The following is a 20,356-nucleotide window of genomic DNA, read 5'->3' as shown; positions in this document are numbered from 1 at the left end:
ATCTAGGTCCAGCCATGCCTTAAAACTTTCCTAGATGCATTGGTTTGTCTGTACTCAGAGAAGATTTTGTGGTGTAAACACAGCCATATTTTTCAATTCCTTTTGATGAACCTTAACACAGTTAGTTGAACTTCCTGTCCACGAAGAATTACGAATTTGCCGGTATTTCGAAGGAAAATTACTTATGAAATCTAGCATTTCATACTTACAAAGTCTGAAGGCTCAAGAATCCGGAAGAAAACGTGTCATTTTCCAAATTCCCAGGTTATTTAACGACACATCAGGTATTTAAAAAGTCCTGGGTGAGAGGTGAAATTTAAGTGTGTCACCTGCAGAATACACGTCAGTTGACAGGTATGTTATATTCTAAATATTGAAAGCATCATTTGTCTGCAGCATTTCCTGAATCGTAATAATTAATCTCACATATTTGTCTAATATTCAACAATAACAATGATAAATGAATGTAAACATTTTTAAATCTGCAGGTTATACAAAATGTAAGTTATTTTTTTAAACCTTTCTTTAATAAAAAATTGCACACACGATCTCTGAATTTATTCTCTACATCAATTTTAAAATCCTTATTTATAAATGGTATCACTAATTCACGCATAAAACTAAATCATTTATCCACTTAATGTTATAATCAACAAAACAATGACAGCTTTGTATAAATACAAATTAACCATCACTTGCTCAAAAACATAAATACAGAGATATGTCTCGCCTTTTTGTAATTTTGATAATGCAAATGTTGAAATTAAAATAGCAATACTTTAACATGTAAGTTATGCAAATATTCAAAGTCAATGAATCATGACTGAAGGTACATGGCTAAACAATCTCCCTGGAAATGAGATGTGCCAATGCTAATACAACTGCATATCAAATACCATTGACTTATCATAAGTCGTTCCCTTTAAACAAACCTAAACACAAACATTAACTTGTAAACTATGTAAACGTTTCAAAGTCAACAACCATGATGGGGGTGAGGCTTTATATTATCCATGGAAATGAGACTTGCAAATGCCAATAAATTTGCATACCAAATATCATTTACTAAACTTTAGCGGTTCCATCTTAAAATGATCTAATCACAAAGTAATACATGTAAACTAAGCAAAGTTTCAAAGTCAATAGACCATGACTCAGGGGTGAGGCCAAATAATCTCCATGGTAATGAGATGTGCCAATGCTAATACAACTGCATACCAAATATCATTGACCTACCACTAGTGGTTCACCATAAACTTGACCTTATCACAAACTAATACATGAAAACTAAGCAAAAGTTTCAAAGTCAATAGACCATGACTGAGGGGGTATGGCAAAATAATCTCCATGGAAATGAGATATGCCAATGCTTATACAGCTGCATACCAAATTTCATTGACCTACCTCTAGTGGTTCCCCATAAACTGACCTAATCACAAACTAATACATGTAAACGAAGCAAAGTTTCAACGTCATTAGACCATGACTCAGGGGGCGGGGCCAAATAATCTCCATGGTAATGAGATGTGCCAATGCTAATACAACTGCATAACAAATATCATTGACCTACCACTAGTGGTTCACCATAAACTATACCTAATCACAAACTAATACATTGTTGATGCTGCTGCCACTGCCGACAACAGCATACCTATGTCTCTCTTTTGGACTCCGTCAAGGCGCGACTTATTGTTCAACAATACATAGGAATATTTCATATTCAACACACAAATATTTTGATAATAATAGAAGAGCATCAATAGTGATATTTTCTTTTATTTTTTCAATAAGTTTAAATGAATACTAATTTTTTGGTCTAATATAAACTAGATTGATGTTAAATATTACATTTTTGCATCAATTTCCATTAAATTGTTGACAACCCTGAAGGCTGTATGTATATATATACAAAGAACTTGTATATCCTGCTTTACATTGTTTTTAACAATATATACCAAAGACATGACAAACAAAACACAAATTATGCTTTAGATATGTGATTTAAATCATACCGGTAGAATAAATGGATGCACAGCTTTTTGTACTTGCAATTCTAACAGTTTCAATGTAATATACAAGAATATCTGTACATTTGATTGAAAATATAATTAATATCCTCTTTAATGATCATCTGAATATTTGATTAGAAAATAATATTTTACTAACTATATATTTTATTTGCAGTTCAATTTACAAGCACTAACATACATGTACATTTGATTTGGAAAAGATTAAACTATCACATTAAACATCCTAACATTTGATTAGAAAGCCTGTCAATCATTGTCATATATGGCTATCCTTTAGCTGTTAACATAACTAGAGACAAGTGTGAAGTATACATTCATCCAATATAGTGACAACAATTACTTCAATCTTTTTCCATTTAATTCCTTCTTCCATTTTAAGTAATGCATCAATAATTGACGCATGTTTTATGAAGGGAAAATTGCACTCTTTTCAAATGAATTTTAAATGTTGAATTATCTCCTAAATTAGATCAGTTTTCACAAATAAGTATTTTATTCTTGATTCCAACTGGAAAAGGTAAATACGATTAGTTTTGATGAACAGCCTCTAGCCTAGTTTTTCCTGAGATAATATATATATAGCTCCGAGAATCTCAAGTCAAATGTATGATATCCAAACAATAGCCATCTTCTAAATCTAAATCATTGGGAGTATCGTCCACTGATAAGTCTTCACCATCAAATTGAAATCGCAGTTTTGTAATGTCAGTGTTTGTCTTTATGGAATACTTTCTTAGAATGGCATCTAAAGGCTGGTTCTGAAAGAAGCACAATTTGATCCGTCAACATGTTTCTGATTATTTTAAAAGTAAATTCTACATTGAAGTAGGTAAAAATCTAAACAACATTGGAAGAAACATTATACATTTTGATTTTTAAAATTGGGATCCATTGAACTAAATATTATATGTTATTCAGGTCTCAGACAAGGTATATAATGACACATTCCTGGCTTAGAGTTTATATTCCCTGAGCCGAAGTCGAAGGGGATATAAACCTTAAGCCGGGAATGTCATATTATATACCCTGTCTGAAACCTGAATTACACATATATTACGGATTACCCCTGCCTTAATATTTTTTCCAGTACCAGATATTTGTTAAACATTCACCATGCAGTATATATATTTGCCGCATACGTGAAGGATTTTTTAATTTGCTGTGAAAATAATTCTATCGTGTTTGCAATAATTTGTAATAACACTTTAAGACATTAATTAAGTATTTTAATGTGTAAATTGTGTGATTTTAAATCAAAAACGTATTATTGACGGATACACGTCATTATTTTCCCTCTGTGAGCCTCTGACGTTATTTAAGTGTTCTCTATAGCTAAAGACTATGTCACATTGACGTGACGTTGTTGAGGTTCCAATTGGGGTAAAAAAACGAAATATATACCCCGGCAGTTTCCTGAATATATACTGACATATCTGTGTTGTTATCCAATCACAAAACTTGACACATTTGTAATCCGATATATACTGTAATATATTTTTACAATAGAAAGTCTTATTCTGATTGACATTTCCATAAACATGTGTCAATGTATTGTAATAAATGCCATAAACATGTGTCAATGTATTGTAATAAATGCCATAAACATGTGTCAATGTATTGTAATAAATGCCATAAACATAAATAAATAAATACGCTTATTTTATTTGCTGATTATTTCATTTTATAATCCTTGAATTAATCAAGGTAATTCTATTTTACTAACAAGGTCCTGTCATGAATTATGCACATAATCAAGGTTTCTTTTACTAATCTAATTATTTCACATTTTATACACATCAAATGTGACCAAAAACTCAGCTGATTCAAATTCAAAGATTTTGAATAATGTAAACTCCACATTCAAAATATATTATTCAGGAGTTTAGGGAGCAAGAAACTCTTGCAATGAGAATATCATTATAAACCTTCCATCCATAGCTGTGTCAAGTAGACAGCAGATAGTTTATAATAACTGACAATACCTTTGATAGTTTATAATAACTGACAATACCTTTGATAGTTTATAATAACTGACAATACCTTTGATAGTTTATAATAACTGACCATACCTTTGATAGTTTATAATAACTGACACTACCTTTGATAGTTTATAATAACTGACACTAACTTTGATAGTTTATAATAACTGACCATACCACTACCTTTGATAGTTTATAATAACTGACACTAACTTTGATAGTTTATAATAACTGACAATACCTTTGATAGTTTATAATAACTGACACTAACTTTGATAGTTTATAATAACTGACCATACCTTTGATAGTTTATAATAACTGACACTACCTTTGATAGTTTATAATAACTGACACTAACTTTGATAGTTTATAATAACTGACCATACCTTTGAAAGTTTATAAAAATTGACAATACCTTTGATAGTTTATAATAACTGACACTACCGTTGAAAGTTTATAATAACTGACAATACCTTTGATAGTTTATAATAACTGACACTACCTTTGATAAATTATAATAACTGACAATACCTTTGATAGTTTATAATAACTGACACTACCTTTGATAGTTTATAATAACTGACACTACCTTTGATAGTTCATAATAACTGACAATACCTTTGATAGTTTATAATAACTGACACTACCTTTGATAAATTATAATAACTGACAATACCTTTGATAGTTTATAATAACTGACTATACCTTTGATAGTTTATAATAACTGACACTACCTTTGATAGTTCATAATAACTGACAATACCTTTGATAGTTTATAATAACTGACTATACCTTTGATAGTTTATAATAATTGACAATACCTTTGATAGTTTACCTTTGATAGTTCATAATAACTGACAATACCTTTGATAGTTTATAATAACTGACACTAACTTTGATAGTTTATAATAACTGACCATACCTTTGATAGTTTATAATAATTGACAACACCTTTGATAGTTTATAATAACTGACACTACCTTTGATAGTTTATAATAACTGACCATACCTTTGATAGTTTATAATAATTGACACTAACTTTGATAGTTTATAATAACTGACACTACCTTTGATAGTTCATAATAACTGACTATACCTTTGATAGTTTATAATAGTTGACAATACCTTTGATAGTTTATAATAATTGACCATACCTTTGATAGTTTATAATAGTTGACAATACCTTTGATAGTTTATAATAACTGACCATACCTTTGATAGTTTATAATAGTTGACAATACCTTTGATAGTTTATAATAACTGACACTAACTTTGATAGTTTATAATAACTGACCATACCTTTGATAGTTCATAATAACAGACACTACCTTTGATAGTTTATAATAACTGACACTAACTTTGATAGTTTATAATAACTGACCATACCTTTGATAGTTTATAATAACTGACACTACCTTTGTTAGTTTATAATAACTGACACTAACTTTGATAGTTTATAATAACTGACCATACCTTTGATAGTTTATAATAATTGACAATACCTTTGATAGTTTATAATAACTGACCATACCTTTGATATTGTGTATTCTTCTTTGTGTTTACTCATTTTACTCTGAACAAATAACTGTATGCTATCAGTCAATTCAAATGTGCATGAACTGTCATCTAGAATTGATCTATCTTCTTTACTTACATGACAATCTATTCAAATAAATATAAACAATTGATATACATATGTTTTCTCAACCAGAAAAAAATTCAGGAAATTATCTAGAAAGATATTGTATCCCTTATATGTTGCGATAGTAATTTTTGAATTAGTGGTTTGAACAATCTTGTGTTCTGATATATATTGCATTTACCTTGTCTGTCTTATCTTTCTTTAGTACCAACAATTATATTCATCATACTTTTACCAGGTACAATGTACTGCTAAACAGAAATACTTAAATAGACAGAAGCTTGACAGTAGTATCAATATGTGGGTACTTTTGGATCTGTTAGACACCTACTTTCTGTTTGCCAATACTTTTATTTGTTCCAAATGCTGAGTGAAGTTAATATGTTTGTCGCTTAGATCTCCAGTGCTACTGAATATAATGACTTCATATCAACTTGACATTGATAAGTTGTAACATTTTGACCATTTCATCATACAATTCTTCATAGTAGATGCTTTCGAATCATATGGAATTTTAATAAAATGAAGTTTGAGGAATACATTAATGAAATGTTATAGACTAAATTACCTTTACACATCTTTAAACACAATATCATTAAAATAAAATTAAAACTTACATAAAATATCTGCAACCTGTAATCCCAAACTCTTTGGTGAATCATGGGAATGGACTGTTCTATCATTTAACAAAAATAGTATTTTGTTACTGTTAACATCCAGTTTACTGGCAACTTCCATTATCACTCTTTTAAACAATTCACCCTGTAACAAATGGCCGATTTCTTACTCATTCTCTGTATATCAACCAAAACAGACTTCATAATCAATGGATGAGATATAGTAATATATTTGAAATGAAAAGCTGTTGAGATAACAAAAGAAAATGTCTAGCAACAATACTTGCAACCAAGTCAGGACACTGATGACTTAAACTTTATAAAATTGTTTCCAAGTACTGCAAGGATCTCCATGACCTGTTTTTTTATGGCATACTGCCAACAAAAGCAAATTGGATTTGGAAGTAATCATTATACACTAATGTACCAAAAATCTAGATCTGTGTGCATCTGAGGAAAAGTCTGAACATTTGATTGATTTTAGTATTACTGCATGACAGAAATGGGGAACACTATATAGTAAAAGGTCAAACGAAATATTTCATTGTTTATTAGAAATATCATTTTCCTTTAACAAACAAGGATTTTCATACTGTAATTTCCTACCTTTTTCATTGGATATCTGTATGTTTTGGAACCATATTTAATTCTGACAGTCAAAGTATCTTCACCATTATCGTCTTCTAAACAAACTACTTCCTGGTCATCTGGTCCTCGTACCCTTTCTTCTGTTATTAAGTGTTCCTTGGCATCACATATGTTTCTGTAAACATAAATATATTTTAATTTACCTAAAATATGACCTAAATAACAAAATAGCATTTTTGACTTCTGATAAAAAAGTCAGAAAGAAACAGGAAAGATTTACACGAGACAACCTCCCTTCAGTATAAATAACTGATGACACAGAGATATGTCTCACCTTTTTGTAATTTTGATAGTATAATGAAAATAGTGAATTTAAAATGGCAATACTTTATTATGCAAACTATGCTAAACTTTCAATGTCAATGAACCATGACCAGTGATTTTGCTAGCGCTCATCACTTTTGTCATTTACAAAACTGTTTTCAAAATGACGAAGGTATTTCAAATCAATTTCGTCACTTTAATTCGGAAAGTGTAAAAATATTTTCGCATGAAAATACTATAATTCTACTGTCTTCATGTTTCTGACAAGTTTATGACGATCAGCTAATTAACATTTACAACAGGTGTTATGAAGTTGTGATTACAGTTAATCTGCTTATCGCCATCGGCATCTGATGGGTCACTAATCCGTTAATTATTAATAAACCTCATAATTGACCATCATAATTATTTTCCCCTGTTAAATCAGTCAGTCGGCATTTTAATTTCAATATTTCTCAAGGCCAACCAGCACAATTTGCTGTTCATTTGTCGTAGTTTCGTCATTTGACAAAATTGTTTCCCCCCTGGACAGTTCGCTTTTTAATTTCAATATTTCTAAAACTATCACAATTTGCAGTTCGTTTGTCATAGTTTCGTCAAATGATCATATTTTCGTCATCTTTGATATAAAACGTTCAATTTCGATTAAAAAGATAGAACTTTATTCAAAACGTTCAGAAATGTTTTCACGCGTCAAACAGGTGCTTCCTTTACGATATACTGCACATGTGTGAAGGTATTCCTATGAATTTATATACACTAAAACGTAAAATACGAAATCAATTTAGTATCAAAATAAATGATAGAGACAAATATAGTTCTTACTAAGCAAATTAAATTCAAAAAATTATAATTTCCTGCCTTTTTTTAAACACGAAACCATCCTTAGATGAATCCGGATTCATTCTAAATTTATTATCTACTTGTCACTTCCCGTTTACATTTCATTTGAAAATCGAAAGTAAACGTGATCAATTCTCGATTAATTTACAATTTACAGTTATTAGAATCGTCCCAATAACAATTTGTACACAAATCCTTGGTTCCAACTTTATAGAAGTGAATTCCAAATATCGATTTAAACGTTTTATAAGGATAATGATTATGCAGTTTAATAGTCTTACAAAGTTTAACAAGTTCATTTATACTGTGAGTCCTGGTTTTAAAAAAAGGGGCCGAACTTTGGTTGATCAGGAATGTCCCCTGAAACTAATTATATATAATTGAAGTGAAATTTTGAACTAGATTTTCAGATCTTATATCCTAATATTCATATTTAAGTGCCACATCAGTCAAATCATGCAATTACTGCCTAGTAAATTTATGCCTAAGTCCTTCAAAGTCAGACAAAGATGTAAAGCTAGTAATATACATACATCCTTGGTCCCTTGCTGTTACCCAAAATAATGTTGATTTTCATCTCGCGCAAAAGTGACTAAAGCCCTCAAAATCCTAGCTTAAACCCTGACCATGACTGAAAGTGCAGGGTCAAATAATCTTGGTGGAAATAAAAAATGCCAATGCTAATACAACTGCATGCCAAATACCATTTGCATTGACATATCATAAGTGGTTCCCTTTAAACTGACTAAAAACAAACTTTTAACAAGTAAACTATGCACAAGTTTTAAAGTAAGTGGCCCATAATCAGGGGGCCAGACCATATTTATATCTCCATAGAAATGAGACATGCAAATGCTTATACACCTGCATACCAATATCATTGACTAACCATTAGCTAGTGGTTCATCTTGAATTTCCCTTATCACAAACTTTCACATGTGAACTATGCAAAAGTTTCAAAGTAAAAAAAAAACATGAATGAGGGGTGAGCCATATAATTGCCATGGAAATGAGATGTGCTAATACAACGTTACGGGATACAAAATCTCATTGACTTACCACTAGTGGTTCCCCTTAAACTGACCTAATCTCAAATGTAAAATGTAAACTAAGCAAAGTTTCAAAGTCAATAGACCATGACTGAGGGGGCAGGGCCAAATAATCTCCATGGAAATGAGATGTGCCAATGATAATACAACTGTGTACCAATCATCTTTGACCTACCACTAGTGGTTCCCCTTTTACTAACCTAATCACAGACTAATACATTGTTGATGCATCTGACACCCCTGGTAATAGCTCGCCAAGTCTCACTTTTTCTACTTCGCTAAGGCAGGCAAAAAGACTTCTGACATTTTTAAGAACACCAAAATGAAGTTATAGTCAATGGGCCAGAATATTTTTTATGTAATTTTGGTCTTTTTTTATTGTTGATGCATCTGACACCCCTGGTAATAGCTCGCCAAGTCTCACTTTTTCTACTTTGCTAAAGGCAGGCAAAAAGACTTCTGACATTTTTAAGAACACCAAAATGAGGTTATAGTCAATGGGCCAGAATATTTTTTATGTAATTTTGGTCTTTTTTTTCTAAAATTAAATTGTGGATTGCCTTTGCTGACATAATGAATTTAATTGTCTGAACTTATCTACATACATGACATAGTCTCAAGTCATGTTTTAGGTAAAAATGATTAATGATCCTTTCCTGATATCCAAAGTGTCATTAAAACAGAAAACTTAAGGCCCTGTGGATTAATATACAATACCTAGTTAACAGTTCTGGCAAACAGGATTTTACTGATAACCAAACATTCCAATTTCTGACAAAAAGGAATTGAAATCTCCATCTTGATTAATTTTCAAATTCAGTTTGACCTAATTCTGGAATTTTATTTCAGTTAATTGTATTTTTAATTGGTAAAGACTAGCATATATGACAGTTTTGGACCCTTGCTTGTGGTTTTCTTGGTACTTGTGTATGAAATCTTTTAAAAAGGCATTTTTATTAGTATCCATTACTTTAAAAGTTCATTGAATTAAGCTGTATTTAAGATACAAACCTTATGGCATTTTTAAGAGCCTTTGACATCCTTTTCTTCTTATGCTGTATAGCTAAACCAGTTGGTGGTGACGGTGGTGGTGGAGGGGTTGGTGATTTGACAAGGTAAGCTGTGGTCTTTGCCATTTTTGGTGTTCTTTAAAACAAAAAGTTTAATCGATTACTTTGTTTCATTGTGTCTCAGCGGTTTATCACACTATACTTTAAGAAGACATCAATACCATGTATTAAGCTTTAGAAAATTAGGAGAGCTTGCCAAATCATGGAGAGAAATTTTTCAAATAGTCTTCAACTTCTTTCTTTCCAATTTTTTTTTCAGATTGAACCCTTTAAAGAGGCATAAGCTGTCAAATTCATAATCACCGATTTGACTCAAATTCTCATATTTGATTAATAACATACTAAAATGTATAACCAAATTACAAAAAGTATAAAACAAACAATTAACAATGCATGGACTCGATACTATGTATCAACATTTCGTGTGTATTTTTGTATAGATGTCATCTAATTTACCATCAAGATGACCACGAAGACTACCAACGGTCATATAACCCAATATAAATATAAATATAAATAGATAGCGACCACGTACAATTGGATTTTTCTAGGTCTGTTTGATTTCATACTGTAGGTTAAAAAATATGTTTATCATCGTTTTTACCTGTATAAGAATGATTTTTTGTGGATCGAATCAGTCAACCAGATGGTTCATCCTTGTTTCACTTTCAATATTGCCACACTCTTTTCATTTACTGAATACATGCATAACCCATGTCCAGCTAAAGGGTTAATTTGAAGGTCACATGAATATCGATTCAATGAGGTCGAATTATTCATCAGCCATATTTCTTAGCTTATTTTGACAAAATTGAACCAAATTGCCTGCTAAAAGCGAATTGTTATTTCACTATTTCACTTTCATTAATGATTGAACAAAAAAAAAATCAATATCTTATTTTTTATATATCTCGTAGCTAATGCCCCTTTAAGTAAATAATTGTCAGCCATGTGATAGATAGTTCACTTGGCAAGCAAGATTGAGACTACAACTTCATTACAAGATTGTTTGATGCAAATCTGTTAGCTTTTTTTTGTAATAAAACAGATGATAATTGACAATTACTTTATCATGTTTATAAGTATAGGTATTGGAAACTGCAGTGAGGTTATACCTAGATAACATATATAAAACCAAATGCACTTTTGTACCATGAGCACTTTAAAGGGGGTGTAAATATCTGATTCAGCAAATTCCTATCAGGTGTATACATAAAAACTTTAACACAATTATCTGTCTATCAATCCCGGAAATGGCAAGTTGGCTAGTTTCCAAAATGTCTGTAATGGGAATTTCCGGTTACCATGTCAGAGCTGTGCTATTTCCATCTAACAATGTGAAAGTAGCATTTTTCTTACAATGTCAGAGTTGTGTTATCCCCTCCCCCCACCCCAAAAAAAAACCAAACTATGCCAGTGTTGAGATATTTCCCTCTAACAATGTCACTGTGGTATTTCGCCTAACAATGTCAGAGTTGTAATATTACTCTCGAAACTATGTCAGACCGGTAATATTTCCATCTAACAATGCATGCCATTGTGGTATGTCAGAGCTGTGGGATTTCCCTTTAAACAATTGAGAAATCAAGATCAATCCCTTTTTCTTTTTTTTTTAGTGAGAGAAAAAATACAAAGAAAGTTCATTTGAGTGTAAAAGGACAAGTTTTAATCAAAATGAATAATTTCTCCCAGCTAGTTAAGAATTCTCGTTAACTTTTGAAGAAAAAAAACGTACGAAGGAAAATCCTCATCATCTTCCAGTTCTAGTGGTATAACATCATGATCGCCCTCACAAATATCATCACCATTCTGAAGAGGAATAACTCCATCTTGGGTATTTCCTTCCACAACAGACGTTTCTGCTTGTTTCTTTTTGAAGGACTCTGAAAAAGAGAAATCAATCAACATATTTTCAAACAATTTCAGTTAAAAGTCGCTTTTTCTGGTGCTTTATGTTTCACTGTCAAACAGGCGATGATGGATAAGAATTACAAATTGATATTTCAGGTTGAATCACCAAATTAACCAGTATTCATTATGAAAAAATTCAAATCAAGTTATTTTTAAGAAGGAAATTGTAAACACAAATGATTTTATTCAAAAGAATCTACCATGATACTGACTAATCTCAGGTTTATGTACATTCCAATGTTAGTTCAACGAGAGAGAGTTCTCTACTGAACATGGAATTGTGTGACAGCAGTTGCATGTACAGAATGAGATGCTCATTCTTTCCCCCTATTCAGTTAATATCAATTGTTTTCACTACTTTTTTGGTCTGTTTTATACCATGACACACCATATTAACTGAACTGGTCTAATGTTGTGCTGTTACACCAGTGTCCCAGGCTATGCTGAGAGTTGAGGGCTCACACAATAGTAACATTCTATATGTGCCTGTCTAAACTCAGTGGTTGTAGTTTGTTGCTGTCATATTTGTTTTTTTCATTTATTGTTTCACATTTTGTCAGGTCAGAGCCATTTATAGCTGACTATATGGCATGGGTTTTGTTCACTGTGAATGAGGAACAGTTACCTATAGTTGCAAAAATCCACTTCACTTGAAATCTTGTTTATAATTGTCTCATTGGTAATCGTACCACATCTCCTTATTTTATATATATATATACATGTACTAAAACACACCCAAGGGTCCGTGACTGAATTAAAGTACCTACGCCTTATTTTTAGCTTGGATTTTTAGTATCGGTATTGTCATCTGATAAAGTCATGCTGATTATAAGGTGCATGGTTTTCTCTGCATTCAAAATCTTTCTGTTTGAACCTGTCCTGGTTTTCTTACTACATCTGTACCGATACAGTGTGTTAAATTTAAGTACACCATAACCCATGGTGGACCTGGTTATTTTAGTAGCATAGATTTACATGGTATTGTTTATAGATGATCATCCTACCTTGTTTCATCATAGAATTTACAGACAGGGAACCAGAAGTATCTTCAAAGCTTCCAAATAACTTAGATACTTTTGTTGAATAGACTGTAGCATGATCTGACACTTCCTTGATTTCTAAAGTTTTGTTAGTCTTCAGTCTCGCTGCCAGTCCACGTCTTCTGTTCGATTTAGATTTTACAGGGGAGTCATCACTATCACTTCGATCAATTCTTTTCTGTGGACTGACAGAACTATCCTACAAAGATAAAAATTTTACTGTCAATCTTTTCTGTGGACTGACAAAACTATCCTACATGCACATAGATCATTTCTGTGATCTGTCGGCCGACAGAACTTAAAAAGTTAAAAATTTAACGGTCTCAATGTTTTCTTTGGACTGACAAAACTATCCTACATGCCCAAAGATCATTTCTGTGATCTGTGGGCTGACAGAACTTACAAAGTTAAAAATTTAATGGTCTCAATGTTTTCCTTGGACGGGTCATACTAATTAGCGACAAGAAGCGTCAAGAAGCGACAAGAAACGACAAGAAGACTATTTAGCGACGAGAAAACTTAAAATAATTCTTATTAAACTTATTCCAAATAGGACATTTTTTTTTTATATATATGGGCAGTAATAACGTGATTTTCATTATTTTTATTATATTGATAGATGATGAAATTAAACATTTGTAAAAAAGAAAGGGATTGTCTAGTTTCTATTAAATATAAAGAAATATGTTTAAGATAATGTATGTACTGTTTTAAGCAAAGTCATTGTATGAAAAAGTAAAATCACCAAAATACCAAACTCCGAATAAAAGATTGCAGATAACAGTACACACAATGTGAAACATCAAATGAGAAGACGTTACTAAGTTAAAAAAATTGTGTCTAATCCATTTGTCTTTTTTGAAAAAAAAAAATATGTTGTCTTTAATTACCTTTAATCTTCAGTCATGCATAAACATGATAAATATCGTTTAATGAGGCAATACACAAAATGAAATGATGTAAAATATTTACGTTTTAATAACGTTTTCCTCTTGTTTGATTTCAATGATTTCAGATTTGTATAGTAAATCTTACTATACCAATCCTTGGTTCATTGTTTCTCACAAATTATGTCTGCCGGACAATGATGCACAAATCATGCATTTTGCATGCAGTCAGTTTATTATATATTAGACAAAGAGAGTGTTAAAAAAATTATAAGATAATATATATAATTGTTCTAAAACACAAGTAAAAATTTATATCATAATATGACAGGAAAAACGTAATATTTGCTGTAATACATATCACAAATAAATGTAGCAATTAGATCTATGTTTCAAACATGTGTGATGCTTTAATTTACTACTATAGATATTGACTTTTTTATAAATTTATTTTTATTGATAGAATATTAAAATTTATTGTAGCTAAATTTGTTTTCTTGTCGCTAAATAGTGTTCTTGTCGCTAAATTATTCTTCTTGTCGCCAATTAGTGAGACCGCCTTGGACTGACAAAACTATCCTACAAATTATACATCATTACATGCACAAAGATCATTTCTGTGATCTGTGTGCTGACAGAACTTACAAAGTCAAAAATTTAACTGTCTCAATGTTATTCTTGGACTGACGAAACATTTTTTAAATTGATAGTAATACACATTTGATGGTTATTCCTGGTACCTGTTTTGACACGGACCAGAAATGACGCACCGATTTAGTTTTCGGTTTTATATTTCCAAACAAAAGCCGTGACGTCATCAACATTTGCTGTTCATAACGTTATGGTGAAGGTCGTCTGACTACAACAAAGATGCCTAAAACTCCGCCCAGAAAGGTAATTATTACTAAAAATATTATAGACAATGTAATTTCCGCCATTTCATTAAGGTCAAAAACATCCTACCTTTCCCTGAGTGATTATCAGTCCTATATCCACTTTGGTCAATAAAAGTATGTAGCCGTCTGCTTCCTCAATTTTGAACAATTATATATTAAATTTGAATAAAATTATAGGTAACAATTAAAATGAGATTAAAAAAATAATTTTTATTTTTTTTTTATTTTCAGAAATTTACTAAAGAGTACAGAAAATATTCACCATCACAATTGAATAATGCATATCACATAGTAAAAGAACAAGGCATTCCTATCCAGACAGCGGCACGTACATATGAAGTACCTGAAGCTACTCTACGACATAGACTGAGTGGGTATGTAAATCCTGAAGCTGTCAAGTCCGGACCCGCACCTTTATTTAATGAAGAAGATGAAGCACATCTTGTTAATCACTTGAAGCTCATGGCTAGAGTGGGATATGGTTACAGCAGGTCAGAAGTAATAGATATTGCAACAAATTATGCCATTTACAAAGGATTAAGGGACAGTGAACATCCATTATCAACAAAGTGGTATAAAAACTTCATGGCTCGTTGGCCAGATTTAAAAATCATTAAACCAAGAAGTCTTGAAATGCAGCGTGCAAAAGCTACATCTGAGGTCAATGTACAGAACTATTACTCTGAACTTCACAAAATTTCGGAAAAATATGATCTGTTTGATAAACCAGAAAGAATTTACAATGTTGATGAAAAAGGAATATGCACTAACCATAAGTCTCCATATGTTATTGCAGCTACAGGGTCTACACCACCAGCTATTACCTCAGGGGACAAACACTTGGTCACAGTCTTAGGGTGTGGAAATGCACAAGGCCACAGTGTGCCACCGTTTTTCGTATTTCCTGGTAACAGGATGAGACAAGAACTTCTTGAAAATAAGTCAACAGGTGCAGACGGTGATGTTTCAGAAAGCGGCTGGTCTAATACAGAAATTTTCCGCAAATACATGGAGAATCATCTTTTGAAAAAATACCCCACAGAACATCTGATGTTCCAGTATTAATTCTTTTTGATGGACATAAATCCCATATTTCATTGGAACTAATTGAATGGGCAAGAAAAGAAAATATTATTTTGTTTGTCTTACCTGCACATACAAGCCACATTCTCCAACCTATGGATGTAGGATGCTTTGGACCTTTTGAAAGGATTTTTAATAATGAGTGCCACAAATTTATGCGGCAAAACTGTTCACAACCAATAACACATTATAATAAATGTGGTCTGGCTTGTAAGGGTTATCTTCATGCACTTTCACCTAGCAATTTGCAAAGTGCATTTAGAAAAACTGGGATTTACCCGTATGATCCTCACATGGTTGATCGTTCCAATTTTGCACCAGCACAAGTGTTCATTCAAGAAGATTCCATAGAAGAAACATGTGAAACTGAAGATAGAGAACCTGTACATGAAATTGAACCAATTGAGAAAGATATAAATGTACCTGTTGAAGAAATTGAAATTAACATAAACAATGTAGAAGAAAATGAATATGCTTTAACAATAATTGAAACACAAGAAAAAACAGTTTCGAAGAAGAATGACACTTTTTTTGAAGATCGAGAGAAAAACCTATTCAAAAAGAAACCAAGAACTAAACAAAGACGCTATCTGAGCAAAGTTGTAAGTGGGGAGGCAATTACAGAGAATGATACAATTGAAAAAATTAAAGAACATAAGGAGAATGTAAGCAGAAAACCAAGTCAGAAAAGTCAGAAAAGTAAATCAAATGAGAAAGGAAAACAGTTAGCTAAACCTTCAAAATCCTCAAAACAAGTGAAGTCAAAAAGAGTTCCAAAAAAGACAATAACAGTTGTTGATGAGCCGTGTGCTGGTACTTCTGGACTTAATTTGCGAGGAGGGCCCATAAGTATTGATGATTCAATGGACTCTGATGTAATAGAAGATGAAGAACCGTGCTGCGTATGCAAACTTACTGGCCTACCTCAAGAACTAAGGAACTGTAATTTCATAGTGTTTCCCAATTGGGGACAGTGTACACTCGAAAATTGTGGTCATTGGCTGCATCTGAAATATTGTTGTGACAAAACCGTGCTTAGGAGGCATGACACTTTTTTATGTCCTTGTCACAGTACCTCAATAGAGGAATAAGAGAACCCATAGCTACATGTATAACATTCTATTTTTATCAATCAAGGGAACAATATAAACAATTAATATTAAATTCACATTGCTTTTGTGTTACTATTATTAAAGTGAATGAAAATCTCAAAAGTTGTTAATAAAATTGAATTTGTTGAACAGTGTTAACTTTAAAGAATCCAGACTGAAGCAATTTTTCGATTATCAGGTACTTGTAAGTGGTTTTTACTGGTTTATTTACAGTGCGTCATTACTGGTACCCATCATTAGTTGGCAGTCCGTTCGTAATGTTAGCAAACATGATTTTTATTGCTGTTACCGTTTCAAATATCAACTGTTTAATGACTGAAATATATAAATAAGTTATCAATCTTTTTATTCCATTCCGTTTTTCTAATTCTTTTAAATGGTGGATTAAATACAGAGAAAAAAACAACCTTAGGTGCGTCATTACTGGTTCCTCGGGGATATAATATTGAGTAACGTTAATATAATAATAACCCGGTGAAACAATGAGTGAAGAAACGAAAATAGAAAATTCTTGCCCCCAGCATATGATATCATTTGAGCAAAAATTAATACTCAATTTTCATGGGTATAAAAAATGCAAATAAAATGACATTGGTAACAAACATGCTATAATACCCTCTCTAAATCTATACAATCCATTTTGTTTTGATTTTGTTGATCAACTACCCGCCGAATTGTCTAATTGCAGAGTCAAGTTGGTGAAACTCCGTATATGAAATCTATCTTAAACCCATCTATAAAAATATCAAATAATGAAAGCCAATGGCCCCCTTATGTTTTATTTTCATCTTTGCACAAACTGCACATTTGATCATATTTTAATATTTAGACTAAAATGTGTTCTTTTAAAAATTTTTGTTTTACCCAATATGGGGTGTTCTAATGGAAGCAAAAGAAGGAAAGAAAGAAGGTCCATGTAATTATTTTGTAGATCTTGTTTTTCTGATCAATTTTGATGTTTAAGATTTCTCTCTATCAATTATTGTTTTCATTATTATAGATGGAAAAGAACAAATAGATTAAATTTGTCTTTAAACGGAAAATAACTCCTATATACTAGGGAGTCGACTGACATATCGGCTATCTAACTTATTTGTATATCTTTTCGGCTTGCTGGGTCATTTTTGCAATTTTAATTTTCTTTCTATTTATAATAGTTTCAAGATAACAACCAAAACACGAACTTTAGGTTGATCTTAATTTTGCTCATGCTAGATTTTCATGATCTTCTCTCATGATTTATAACGGTTTTCAAGATATTATAAAAAAATAACGAGGTGTGGAATGATTACCAATGAGACAACTATCCACCAAAATTCAAATGAAGTGGATGTAAGAAAGTCTAGGCAACCGTACGTTCAACAATGAAAAACCCCAACCGTATTATCAGCTATAAAAGTCCCCGACATGAAAAATATGAAACAATTCAATTGAGAAAACTAACGGCCTTATTCATAATAAAACAATTTACGAAAACAAATATGACAGACATGAACAAACGGAAACCACTGAACTACAGGCTTCTGACTTGGGACAGGCACATTGAAATGTGGCGGGGTTAAACAAGTTTGAAGGCGCAAACCCTCCCCTAACCTGGGAGAGTGGTGTAACAACATAACACAAGGACAAGCTTTGCAAAGCAATAAAAGAAAAACGAATATATGAAAACCAGCAATTTGCCAAAGAACGACAACCACTCAACTACAGGCTCCTGACTTGGGATAGGCACATATAGCATGTGGCGGGGTTTGAAGGCAACAACCCTCCTCCTAACTAGGGACAGTGATGTAACAGTACAACATAAGAACAAACTAAAAAAATCAGTTGGAAAAGGCTTAGCTCATCAGATCGAAACAAAGCAGAAAAACGCCAAACAAAAACACAGACCGAACATGGCAGGGTATTTATACTTCCTCCACAACAAAAATACAAAGTAAAGACCCGAGAGTACACGCAGTTACTGACAGCTAGTTCAAAGCCAATAATAACTATAAAAAATATCCATCAGTACATATCCAACATCCAATGGATTTAGTGTACGGAAGTCATTAACAATCAGAGAAAAACATGACTATGTGCAATACCAAAATGTAGATATCAAGAGATTGTAGCACCGTGAATGTGACATATGTATAATAATAATCTTTAGTATGGTTTTGATTTACTGATCACAAGCAAAATCAATATTTATACCAACAAAAACAATAGTTAAAGATCTAATTAGTGTTGAAAATTGATAACCTTTTAGTATAAGTTTTTTTAAAGGATTAATAAGTTTACCCTGATCGTATCTAAATTTCCGTGCTCGCGGGTAAACAGCATCACCGTAAAAATTAGGATGTGCTATTCCGTTTGAAATAGTTTTTCTACAGGTACAGCCAATCTTCCAAACCAAATCTTTGTAACTATGGAAGGATTCAGTAAAGGTTTTAAGTAATTAGTGGTAACGAAATTCCTGACTTAATAAAATACCTGTAATACATAGATTATGCTCATTGAAATCCAATCTCACTACAGACACGGGCATAGCGAACGAGTTGATATATATAAACACCGTAAGATGGTGCCAAAGGAACATCACCGTCCAAAAAAGGAAAATTAACAATACGGAAAGTAAAATCGTCCCTTTTGTCGTAAAATTGTGTGTAGAGTTTCTCGTGTAAAACTGAAATATCTAAATCTAGGAAAGGACAGTTATTGATGTTAATATTTGATTTATTTAAAGTAATTAAGTTCCTTTGGGTAAATTTCGGCAGTATTTTTAGAGAATTCTTGAGTATTTAGCGAAAAAGTATCATCAAGATAACGGTAAGTGTTATTAAATTTACCAATTACATGGAATTAAGACAAGATTTTACTGAGTTTGGTCAAAACAGTACAGGAACAAGTCTACTATTAAAGGGGCACGATTGGTGCCCATAGGAGTGCCTACAATCTGTCGATAAACTTTATTGCCGAAACGTAAATAAATAGTGTCAAGGAGAAAGTTTGTGGCTTCAATCATCTCTTCACACCTCCATTAAGTATATCTAGCATATTTACCTTTCTCGTTATGCATTAGTTTCAGTTTCCATTTAATCGCTAATATTTTATTTGAAGCGCTAGTGACAATGATGGTTGTCAAGTGGCACCAACGGACACACTTTCAAGCCAGATACCCCAATAATGATTGTGGCCATGTTTGTTTCCAATTCAGTTCCAGAGGACCGGTAGAATATGTTTGTAAAAGCTAAAGGAAGACGGACGGCAACTCACATTTGCCCTTTGGGACAGGTGATCTACGAA

General features: G+C 32.0%; 1 protein-coding gene across 1 annotated transcript; it reads right to left on the bottom strand.

Annotated features, from left to right (window-relative positions):
- Positions 1–1,758: 1,758 nt before the first annotated feature.
- LOC127730829 (NFATC2-interacting protein-like) lies at positions 1,759–17,756 on the bottom strand. Its single transcript, XM_052239433.1, has 8 exons — positions 17,687–17,756; positions 13,058–13,292; positions 11,878–12,025; positions 10,084–10,218; positions 6,875–7,031; positions 6,269–6,413; positions 5,541–5,671; positions 1,759–2,788 (listed from the first exon to the last, which is right to left on the bottom strand). The coding sequence occupies exons 1-8, from the start codon at positions 17,708–17,710 to the stop codon at positions 2,624–2,626; spliced, it is 1,140 nt and encodes a 379-aa protein (XP_052095393.1). The 5' UTR covers positions 17,711–17,756; the 3' UTR covers positions 1,759–2,623.
- Between the last annotated feature and the right edge of the window lie 2,600 nt (positions 17,757–20,356).

This window comes from Mytilus californianus, unplaced genomic scaffold (genome assembly GCF_021869535.1).
Source record: "Mytilus californianus isolate M0D057914Y unplaced genomic scaffold, xbMytCali1.0.p SCAF_2, whole genome shotgun sequence".
Taxonomy (NCBI): Eukaryota; Metazoa; Mollusca; class Bivalvia; order Mytilida; family Mytilidae; genus Mytilus; species Mytilus californianus.
Note: the sequence above shows the minus strand (reverse complement) of the source record. Positions and strands in the feature narration are given on the sequence as shown.